General features: G+C 38.8%; 1 protein-coding gene across 1 annotated transcript in view; it reads left to right on the top strand.

The window, feature by feature from the left end:
* The first annotated feature begins 6166 nt into the window (after positions 1–6166).
* Positions 6167–12562, top strand: part of slc1a7a (solute carrier family 1 member 7a) — a 30947-nt gene continuing 24551 nt past the window's right edge. Inside the window, exon 1 of the mRNA XM_019279352.2 lies at positions 6167–6307. Within this exon, the coding sequence (XP_019134897.1) occupies positions 6167–6307 (141 nt within the window). The remainder of the gene's footprint in view (positions 6308–12562) is intronic.

The raw sequence follows: 12562 nt of genomic DNA, 5'->3' as shown, positions 1-12562 counted from the left end.
TATGCGGTGCTTTATTTCTGTCGTCTAATGTTTGAGCACTGAAAACATTAGTTTACACCTAGATGACATTTCTGGCCATCCATCCATCCATCCATCCACCCATCCATTCATCCATCCACCCATCCATCCAGAACCACTGATCCTCATTATGGTCGCCGGGGGGGGGGGGGGCAATTCCAGTTTCATTGAGCGAGAATAAGACACCACAGGATTTGCAAAGAGAAAATAAAGTATTCACACTCATTGTCACACCTACCAGCAATTTAGAGTCGCCAATTAGCCTGTGGTGTACCTTTGGACTGTGGGAGGAAGCCATAGCACCTGGAAAGAATCCAGGCAGATGTGGGAGAACATGCAAACTCAATATATGCAAAAAAATGTGCATATAAACATGCATATAAAAACACATATACATTCACGAATAAAAACAGGCATACTGTACAAACATGGTATGTTCATTTAATAAAAACTTAAGTGAAAAGGAAGGTCTTTAGTTTGGTTTTGAAAGAACACAGTGTCGACGGGCAAACTGTTACATTGTTTAGCTAATTAAAAAGTGAATCTTGCTAGTACTTGTTAGGCTGCTTTCTATGGATTGTTTAATTTTGATGATTTGGACTCCAGATACTCGCAAACCAGCTGTAACCAGGCTTTAGCAACCACAACCAAATAAAAAGCCAAAATTAAATGAAGAATTGTTTTTTCAAGATTCAAGAGACAAATACAAGAAATTACAAAAGGTACGCTCTAAACAAACCAAACGTAAAGTAAAAAATATATTCAGTGACAACAGTGCAGATATAGTATAATATATTCATAGATCAATGTCCTTATATTGTATTGTCCTTGAGGCTGATAGCCTGTGGGAGGAAACACTTACTCAATGTGTCGAGCAGATGTGGTGGGGATCCCTTTTTATCCCCCAAGCTTCACTTACACATCTCCTGTTGGAAAGGCTCTGCACGGAGCAGAGTGCAGTAGTGCGGTCAGCCGATCGCACAATCCTCTGCAGGGCTATCCTGTCCAGGGAGGATCTCTTGCCATACCATATCATAAGCTATGCATTAAGATGTTTTGCACTGCAGCAGTTTTGAAAAAAACCTCAGATGTCTGAGGTGATATAGGGAAGTAACACTTCCATTGGTATTGGTGTTAACCTACCTCAGATGGTATGTTACACAGAACCACATGGGAAGTTATCATTGAAATTAGTTAGTAAAAATCCTTGGCATGTTTGATGATTGGATGATTGTTTACCTTCTCGTTTCAAGGTTGACATACTCCCCTTCTTTGATTTAAATGCTGCTAGCAGCATCTATTCTAACCACTTTAGCAGCCACAATTGTTGTTATTGAACAAACATTCACTTCTCACACAGCGTCACATACACCTAGTGTTAAACCACACCATAGTTTATGCCATAGCTGCCAGTAATTTATCATGGGATGCTGATTTGTCTGAACAACTGTGGTTTACATATACATTCTTACGTGTTACCACCATTCAATAGGGAAAAACCTGCATTTTGGTTGAATAAATGATTGAATGAATTATTTGGTCTGAATAAGGTCTTACATAGCCTAGAGGGTGTGTTGTTGGTCATTGTCCTGGTAAAAAACAAATGATGGCCCTAATAAGTGTAAGCCAGATAGGATGTTGCTGCAGAATGTTAGTAGCCCCCCACCCCACCTCCTCCACATAGTGGGAACCACACATGCAGATACCATCCATTCACGGTCTCAACAAGACACAGTGGTTGGAACTAAAAATATTAAATTTGGACTCATTGGACCAAAGTATAGATTTCCACTGGTCTGCTTGAAATCCAACATGTTTGCCTCATAACAGCAAAAATCTTTCCAGGGTACTTCATTGACCTTACATGGAATATCATTAGAAGGAACACAGACCTATTCTAATACTAAAGTAGCTCAGCCTAATAGCTCTTCTTTTCTTCTACTTTGCATGTCTAGCATAACCACCTTTTCAGAGTCTATGGTCGAGTGTGAGAGACATTAACAAAGCATATTTCGTAACAATGTCAAGAACTGAACCCATCAACTGAATTATGTTGTGAATTAATGGAAAAGGAATAAGATCTTTGTATTGTGCAAGACTTTGATGTAATCAAGGTGATGGAGGTCTCACGTCGGCCTTCTGTTGCTCACATTGAAAGACTGCTTTTTCATTCTTCTCCTTATAATTGAAATGACCTTTGAAATGATACTTTGTTTTTTTTTTTATTGATCTCCTGACACCTTTCTTCCTCTTTCCTTTTTACGTTATTTACCTTCCATTCCCCTCTTTCTGTGCTTCCTGTTTTGCCTCTATGTGCTCTAATAGACAGCTTTCTATTTTTTGTCATCACTGTGCTGGACAGCAACAAGCCCCTAATGAACATGTATTTGTACATCTATTCAGCTATTAATGCCAACTAATATTATGTATTCTATTAACATAATGATGACATACTATGTGTTTTTTCTCCAGAATATCTGGTCTTGATATACAATATTTGCTTATAGCGACTAAAGGATCCTTAAACTTCTTTTATGGTTACCGTTAAGCACTGGCAGCACATGTTCGGGAAAGATTATCTTAGTTTAATACACAAAAGGTCTATGGTAAGTCAACATATTTATTACTCATAACCAAAACCATGATTTTTAAACCTGTAAACCAAATGTGCATTCTGTACAGTCACCACCCACCCCAATCTCCAAGTCAGTGCTGCAGATAAATATAGCACTTTGTTATACTGAGGTGACCTTCTCTGTGGACTGAAAAGTACAAATACTAAGAATACAAAAATGAGCATGACAACAAAACATTTTAAGCATACAAGCAGTTAGGCTCAATAAGCATGTTAAAAAAGTTTTAACTAACAACTACAAACAAATCAATAGATATTTTAATCAGTCATAAGCCAGAGCTATCTGTAGTCATTATTGAACCTTCATGAAAGCTTCAGGTGTAATTCAGATAGATTCAAATATGTTTTGCTGCTGCCTCTGCCACCGCTTATCTTCCTGTCAGAATTTCTGAGGGAGATGTCAATCAAAACATGATCTGTCACCTCTACACAGTCTTGGGAAATTATTTAAACAGCCAAATGGGCTGTTCTTTGATCTCAGGATGTTATGGATGACGCTCAACTTTGATATGATGTATACATTTTCACAGGCTTTAAGGTAGACAGCATCGTGTTAAGTCAAGCAATCTTTGTGAAGTCATGCATGGAGTTAGTAAAACTTCTTTGAAACGATTAAAAAAATAAATAAATTGTACATTCCAATGTGATTATGTGTGTTTATGTTGTTATGACTGTGGTCATATTTTTGTAGTCTGCTGTGTGTTTGCTTGTGTGCCCTGTGTTTTTTTGTTGGCAGTTTCACATGTAAATAGGGATGTGCCATCCCCAAGAGATAATTGGTGGAGTGATTCCAGGCCCTAGCCTGTGATTGGCTGCAGCTGGGAACCACCTGAAATATAAGGAGCCAAGATGGCGGCTGCCTTGTGGGCAACCAGCATTTCCTCATCCTCTCCCCACCAGCCACACCACCTTTTGTGAAGTCCTTTGTTCTATATTGGAGGTAGTTTTTGTTTGAATAGTAGGGCTTGACTGCCATTTTGAGTCGATCTTGTTTTCTCCTGTTTTGTTAGTTAGGGAGGTAAGTCCATTGTTATTTGTTTTCTGAGCTAAGTGATTCATTTTCCGGATAGAATTGTTTTGGTTGTTGTTTGGCCTTGGTCCACCTTAAAGCTAATACCTTAGTTATAGTTGTTTGATCTCTGTGAGTTTTGTGAATAAATCATGTGATCCTGCACGACGTCCACTACATATTATTACTGTCATTCTCACTACCATATCTGCTACTGTGGTCATTTTATCATTTATTGTGATCCATTGTCATTTTGTCAGTCATTGTAATTGTACAATATGTTTGTGTTGATTTGTCCTGTACACGTGACATCCATTGCACGTCTGTCCGTCCTGGGAGAGGGATCCCTCCTCTGTGGCTCTTCCTGAGGTTTCTTCCACATTTTTTCCCTGTTAAAGGTTTTTTGTGGGCAAGTTTTTCCTCACTCGAACCGAGGGTCTAAGGACAGAGGGTGTCACTCCCTGTACAGATTGTAAAGCCCTCAGAGGCAAATGTACTTTGTGACTTTGGGCTATACAAATAAAATTGATTTGATTTTCTTTTCATTCAAAATCTAAAACTTGTTGTATGTGGCTACTTGGGACTCGGGGGAAGATGGGGCCCTTTCTAGTTATGCTCCAGGCACCCCTAGACTGGGGCATAACAGTGTTTATCTAATTTGTTTTATTTTGGAGAAGAAAAATTATTTGTAAGATAAAGGCAACAAAAAAGATCTTAGAACTCAAAAGAGGCATTTCCTAGTGACGGAAGACAGAAAAACATTTTTTAATTTCAAAGGGAAATGATTATTTGAAACTTCAAAGATATAAACCACAAAGAAATCAAATCGGATAATTCCACCAGAATAGAAAATATCCTTTCTGTCAGTGAATTGCTGATATGGTCACATAGTGTAATTGTGGTTGTCAGGTTCAGACAACTGAACACAGCACGTTCATCGTCTTACTGTCTGCAGGACTACAGAGCAGATTCAATAACGTATTATTTCCATTTTCATAGACAGTGGGAGGTGATATCCAAGGATATGAATGGAAACCAAAGGTTTTACAGGTTTTGTTTTTGACTTCTTTTTGAAATTACTGTAAAATATCTGCTGTTTGGGTCCATACCATCACCAAGTTTCTCAAAGCTTATTTTGTTGGTCTTGGTTTTTGTACACATTTTTGTTTTCTAGGTGAGGGCCTACATTTTGCCTGCGCCCCTGGTGTATCTTCAGAAAACAGGCCATTATTAACAGTTTGTATGATAGTGGCTACATTGTTCAGTATTCTAATTTAGCCAGACTATGCAAGAACATGTTCTGTACAGTATGTGCTGTGTGCACAACCAACTTGCCTCTTTAGCTGTCAAATGATGTCAGACGAAATTGAATACAGAGCCTTTATATAAAGAAGGGTAAGGAAATTGCTCATCGACTTGCAACTGCTAATACCTGTACTTAATTATACTGTACAAACTGTACTAGAACCATTTTTCCCAGAAAAGCACACAGTGCGTCCGAATCCTCTGTGACATCCAGATAAAATTTCACCCAGATACTAGACTACTGCCCAAACAATGTATAAAAGCTTTAATAAACATCAATGACCCTTGGTTTTGTGTTTAAGATATATAAATGCAGTATCTGTCATGTGTTTGCATCTGATTAGTGAAACTCATCTGAGAACACAGACTGCGTGTGGGTGTGTTTGTGTGCTGATTTCTGTGTGTACACATGTACCTTCACGGCCGTCATTATCACGCTCAATCATGTGTACTGTTTGTCTGTGAAACATGAAGAGTTGGTGAGGTCACCAGGATCGTGAGGTCCTGCTTTTGTTTTGCTCTGGTTTTTACCTCATGTCGCTTGTTGTGCAATTTTTTTTTTTTCTTTTTTTGTGATCTGGAACAATCCGCTGTCCAATTGTTCAAAGAGCTCTCTAATCCAGCCTTAGATCTGAGTCGTGCAGCACAGCCTAATAGGATCGTAGTATTAACCCTGATGACAATACCACCAGCTGTCGCAGAGCCCCCTGTTGGCCACCAGGAGGAAACTATTTGGCAGAGAGGGAGGTGACTGACAGAGAGAGACAGATGCAGATAGACAGATAATGTGTGTGTGATGCTCTTAGTCTCATGTGGAATAACCAAGGAAGCAGCTCGGAGGAGGATCAGAGAAACTCCTGAAGTGCTTTATTTTTGGACGACTACCTCTTAAATTTTGCTTTTCACACCCCTCTGTTAACCAAATCTCAACTTTTTTATTTCTTTAACTTGTCTTTGTATCATTTCTCTCAATCCCACCTTCTCCTTCATCAGCCTGCCTCCATTTAACCCGCCCCACCTGCTGCGTCCACACTCTACTATATTTTCCAGTGTGGTGGTGGCTGTTGGCTCTGTGTTGCCTCTATATGGCTGAATAAGTGGGTAAAAGGGGGAGGCTTGCTCTGGTGGTTTTCTCTGGGGAGAATTGCAAAGTTGCAGTCAGGACCAGAACAAGCCGGAGGAGGAGGTGGTGGAGGAGGATGGCGGTGGCTCTGGAAGAAGTGTGGGGGCGGGTGAAGAATGTCTGCAAGCAGAACGGACTGCTCATCCTGTCTGTATTGGCCGTGGTCATTGGCTGCCTGCTGGGCTTCTTCCTCAGAGGCAAGCAGCTCTCCGAGCAGGTCAGTTGCTTAGAAATGCTTGGTGACTGTGACTCCTGGTTCCCTCCTTCACACCCACCTGCCCATCTACCTACCTGCCTTACCTCCTCCCTCAAGTATCACAGCCTCTGTCTTAAAAGCCAAGATCGATTCAGACACCACAACTCTCAATGCAAGAGATTGCATCTTATTCCCTCTTCCCTGCATGTTCATCTTTAGCAACACTCATGTGCTACATATGAATATTTTCAGTTACACAATACACACTTGTGTACTACTGTTATTGTGAGGGCATTTAATTGACTCCTTAAAGTGCTACCTGCCTATCCCCAAACTTTACCCTTGAAGGAATTTTTCAGTCTGAACCCTGTGTTTTTGTGTCCAAGTGACTAAACGGGACAAGCAGCTTTGTTGGTCCAGTATTGAGTGAGAGAGCTCCACCAGGCAGCTACAGTGTAATTCTTACTCTTACTTACACACCTATGAAGTATTCCCACCCGAAATGTTTGTCTTTGCCACTGACAGGCTCAGATTGGGAATAGTAAAGGAACATAATGGGAGTGAACCCTTCAGAAATACAGTGTTGTGAAAGGCTAAGATCCTCTTAAATCATTGTGTTGAAAGCCAACAGACTTCATTGACAAAAACAATGAATTCATTTTACCTAAAATTTTATATCAAAATACTTAACTCAAACTCAACAGACAAAACTCACCAACATTTTCAGTATACCAGCAAGCACCAATGCTGGTTTGGTTGAAATAAACTCTCAATTCACACAGTTACGTGAAAACATCAAGAGAGGCACGAGATATATGGCGTCAGATAGGCAATGCGGAGAAACAGCTTCATTTGTTTACCCATTTTTGTCCCTGATTGGAGACACTGTAATTCACTGTAAATGGGGTGAAATTACAGTACATGCACTCGACCACACACATTTCCTTTAAATAATCACATTTTCATCTTGTTTTTCATAGACCAACCTCTCTTATCTTATCTAAGCCCATCTGATTCCACCGGTTTCATCACCACAATTGGCTACAGTTGACTATTAATGTGAAACACAAGACAACTTGAGTCTCTGATAGATGTGCAGTGAGGACGTGACTTCGTTGATGGCTGTTCAATTTCAGTGACTTATCTATCTCACACTGAAATTGCAATAGAAAAGACACGGAAGTGGTTATTTCTCTCCAACAATGGTATAAATGTTCAGACTCATCCAAAAGCCAATTTCGCTACTGCCCCAGGCACACGGTAGTGACAAATCCCTGAGAGCACAGGTATTGTTGGGGTTTTTTTCTGGTCTTTTAAAAAGTGAAACAAAATCGTATCATTCAGATTGCCCAGCCTCTTTGCTGGATTCATGTGCATCCATGGAAAGAGATTGCTGGTGGAAAGATTAGTTGTCAGTCACTCACAGAGCTACCAAGTCAACAACATACCATTTGTGCTCACTTATATAATGCACACAAGACAGAATGGGAAGAACACTTGAAACAGAAGAGGATAATTAAATGGATTTGAAATTGATGATGTCATCTTCCCCGTTCATGGTGCTGTGTGTATGTGTGCTTTTGTGTGTATGATGTAAGATGTGTGTAGGTTTGAGCATGCATGTGCTGCCAAAAGACAGGAGAAGATGTGTGCCTTCCTGCTAAGTGCCATACCTCTGTTCTGATAACTGTAGTGGCCGTCTTTAGTCAATTAGTTGCTGATGGACAGTGCAGTGCCAGTGTGGTGAACAAAAAGCTGTGTAGGTTCAAATCCTCAGTGGAAATAAATGTGCCATATATTTTCTATAATGTCCATCTGTTCACTGTACCTCTGAGACTGAACACGATTGATAAAAATGAATTCCGAACACTCTGGCGCAAACAAATATGTGTTTATTAACGGAACTGTGCGGCACACGGTGGCCTTAATCATACGAAGGAGTCTGGTTATCATTCAACTGAATGGTTAGGTTAATCGTATTTCCATTAGCTCCCATAATTTGTTCAATTACAATAGTAACTATGGGATATTTATAAAAATAGAACTGAATGATTATTATTGTTTTGACGTTGTTCTGATTTATCTCGGAAATTAGAACAGGGGATCTGACTTAAGCAAAGAATATATACCTGAAACATGCAGCTCAAAAGACAAGAACTAATGTGACCCTGAACAACAGTAAAGTGGAAAGTAAAGCAAAACCGATGCATTAAGTCTGTACAAAATGTAATGACAATCTATCCAAATGTTGTTGAGATAGTTCAGTCTGGACCCAAGTAGTGGACAGACGTGGATGTATTATTAGAATAGGATTCAAAGATGGCGATTATTCAGTCCGATAAGAATTGCTCACCTTGTAGTAAGTTTCCTTTTCAGGTTATATGCAGTAGTGTTTCCCACTCATCCCATAGACATTACATTGTGATACCATCACAGATTTTTTAATTGCTTTTCTCAACTCAAGGAAAGACACATAAAGCCTCCACGGATCAAAAGTTTCTGACATCAAAAATCATTATTAGCTTTTTTTGCAGTTTGAAGTGTCCTGTCAACTCTTTTATAAACGTGGTCTACAGAGAAAATGCTTCAATACTGCGAGTGGCCACGAGGAAAGATTGGAAGCAAAGCTGAGTGGCAGCGCCGTTTCCAGGTCTTCCATGGGACTGGCGCACAGTTTAACACTGCCATTCCAGGAGCCTAAACATTGTATCAAATTTATATTTACTCACTTCAACCACATCTCAAAGACCTGGAGATAATTCAGTTATCGCCTGATGACAAAGTATAGAGCTTTGTGCATGGCATACAGATAATGTGTGCGTATACTGTAGAATAAATCAATGTAGAAGTTTAAAAAAAATCAAAAAGACCTGACTTGATGTTAGAGAATTTCACACATCAAACACTCTATTAGCAAAACCTGTAACAACCTGTCCACACTTAACCTGACAGAGTGATTTTATTCTCCCTCATCGGCCTGAGGATTGCCTCTCCAGTGACCTAACACCTTGAGCTCAATGTGTTCAATGATTCATCTTTACTATAAAAAGTAAAGAACATCGACAATAAGTACTCATAATGATGGCTCACACGCAGAAGAGAGAACGGTTCAATCACTTGAAGTAAGCGGTGTACACATATTACTACTGTCATTAATGCTACCATATCTCCATTACAGTTTATAATTAGTTGATGATTTGCTGCCGCTGTGCATCTGTGTCTCTCTATCTCTATCACAGGTTCCACTGCTACTGTAATCATTTTATCATTCATTGTAATTCATTGTCATTTTATAATTTATTGTAATTGTACAATATGTATGTGTTGATTTGTTCTGTGCAAGTCACATCCATTGCACGTCTGTCCGTCCCGGGAGAGGGATCCCTCCTCTGTGGCTCTTCCTGAGGTTTCTTCCACCTTTTATTTCCTGTTAAAGGGTTTTTTGTGGGCAAGTTTTTCCTCACTCACCCCCTGTACAGATTGTAAAGCCCTCTGAGGCAAATGTACTTTGTCACTATAGCAGCTGGTCAGATGAAAGTGAAATCAAAGGTGAGGATGGTCATTAGCTCACACTGAATGCATGAAGTCAAGGTGAAAGTCAGTTACATATCTTATAGTTTTATTAACATAAAGCAATTGAACCTGAATCCCCATTTGGGATCAATACAGCTGAGGAAATACAAAGTGATATTTCATTTAAAAATATTTGTCCTTTTATTCCCAGTCTAAGTCTAAGTCACTGAGATAACAGAATAAAAGTCATAGATTCGAGTAAAGTGACCCAAGGAAATGTCAAAAAGGTCATTTCAGCATGTATTTGCAAAAACATTTCACAGTGAAAGACTATTTATGGGTTGATTGTGTCTTAGTGTCCTTGCAGTTCAAAGTATAATTTTTTACAGAACAATCACAGCCCAGACTTTTCTAAAGCAACAAAACTGGCTTGACTCAGCATCTGTTCATAAAAGTATGTTGGCATTCATTGGTCATAAAACAATCAGTGTGTCAAAGACAGAAAAACTCGACAAAGAGGGCCAGTTCTGTCCTTGACTGTCCCTAGACTCCTGATATGCATCATAAACAACTCCTCTGAGAGACTTAAACAGCTCCTATGTATGTATATTAATGTACACTTATTTTTAACATTGGGTCTACTAAAGTACTGCAAGCTGAATTGTTTTTCCTTGGAGGTGAAACATAATGTAATTGTCTCATTTTTATAGGTGGATGAAATAAGACTACTTTACTAAAAATGCATAATTATGTGGCTGTCTCACCTGTAGGTCAGTACCTCCTCCGTGGCTAATGTTAATTTCATAATGATCCATACTCCCTGAAGTCAAGCAGCAGAGATTAAGTGCAAATATTCTTTACATCACCTATTCTAACACTGGGTGATCTTTGCTAAACAGCCCCCTCTAAAAAATATTTGAGGCATATATTAAGAGTATACCTACTTCTTCAGGCCCACACATAGATAAATAAATACACTCTGGACACCATGCTCACAGACTGACAAACAACATGAAACATAGAAATATATCTGCACCCCCTCTCCAGACATGCTCACTCCATTTGGCCAGAAGCTCTCTCGCACTCCAGAAAAAGCTTTTACTGCTCCATCATCTCACTGCACAGATGTGCCGTAGTTTAAATTTATTTTATTTTTTTTCCATCTCCAACTCTTTCACATTTTAAATGTTTTGTTGCCATGTTCCCCTCATGTCTTACTGTTTGTCATGATAATTAAAACATGCTTTCATTTTGGTTTTCAATCTATGCGGTCCACCTGTGACCTCACACAGATAATTTAAAGAAAATTTCTGTTATGAGTTATGCCATTTGACCTGCTTGGGTTTGTTCTTGTTTGCTTTGTTTGTTTCTTTCATTGATTTTTCATTTTGATTTTTTTTCTTGGCCTTGACCTTTTAAGCAGACACAGAGCATTAAAATTAATTTGGATTCTCAGTGTTTATCGGCACCAGGCAATATCCGGGTATTCACTCTCATTTTAGTTCTGTTTTGGTCTCCACTAGCTTTAGCTGCTTGCATTTTCCTTTAAATAAAAACTGCACAGTTGAGTGATAATTCTCTGTGCTTTCAACACTAAAACCAACACTACACATGGCTCTTTGATCAGTTGTTAACCCCAGGAAGGGTAACCTCATAGCTCAGTGAGGGGTGCATCTTTTTAATGCCAAGTTGTGGGACTCAGTCTAGCCAAGTATTTTAGTCATCTCTCCCATTTAGCTACACATTAATTGATGCCATCCACACACTTTTCAGTGTTCTTCACACTCCCCGCCATTATTTTTTAATATAATGATGAATAAATATAATAATAAATAACATATTCACCGTAATGGAAGTCTAAAGAAGTCTCTGCAAGCTGTTTGCCATGCCATAAATAAACTGAAACCAGTGTCTGTCTCTACAGTAGGAAGTTAATCAAAAGTCATTTGTTGTCTTTGGGAAATGGTGGACTAATGTAAAGTATGTCTAAAGTAATGGCCTTAAATTACAAAAGCATAAGTATATTTATTTAAAATACTTAAAATATTAAATGCTTGAAATAAGAATGTACTTGTTTTCATTTACTACTTGTTTCAATCATTTACTTATAATACACTAGCAGGATGCTATACAAGTTGTAATACATATCTAATGTAACAGGTTTAAAATAATTACATAAGATAATAGCCAATGTGACAGTCTAGATTAGACCAAACTAGACTGTGAAACTCAGTACAAGCTTGTTTTGAAGAACTTGTCACAGTTTATAATCAAACATAAATGTAACTGTGCATCTAATAAGGGGGCTGCTTTGAGGAGTCATGTAAATTCAATCCTCTGAAAACACACTGCAGCTCTTTTTAACCACAGTAAAATAATGTAATTAGATAATAAAGTAGCTAAATAATGTCTGCAGTTCAAATGCACCATGGCAGACAGTATAATTAGACTGAGACTTTCACAGTTGTGGTAATCTACCTTTTAATTGCTCTAAGTGATAAGGTACAGCAGCTACATTAGATATTTTATTGGCCTCTATCAACTTACTGAACATTAGTGTTAAACCATACCTGTATCTCATACGCAAGCTGCCAGTAGCTCCTCATAGGACGCTGATTGGTATACAACCTTGAACACAAGCACATAGCTTAACGCCTGGCAAGATGGATTCGTGCATGATTTCATGATCTTGCGATTGCAGCTATTGCAAACAGTTTGCAACGCGATAATCAATTCTTTATTGAGGACATTGAGTTAATATGT

The sequence above is a fragment of the Larimichthys crocea genome, chromosome XII (genome assembly GCF_000972845.2).
Source record: "Larimichthys crocea isolate SSNF chromosome XII, L_crocea_2.0, whole genome shotgun sequence".
NCBI lineage: Eukaryota > Metazoa > Chordata > Actinopteri > Sciaenidae > Larimichthys > Larimichthys crocea.
The sequence above is the reverse complement of the archived record's forward strand: the minus strand, read 5'-3'. Positions and strand labels throughout refer to the sequence as shown.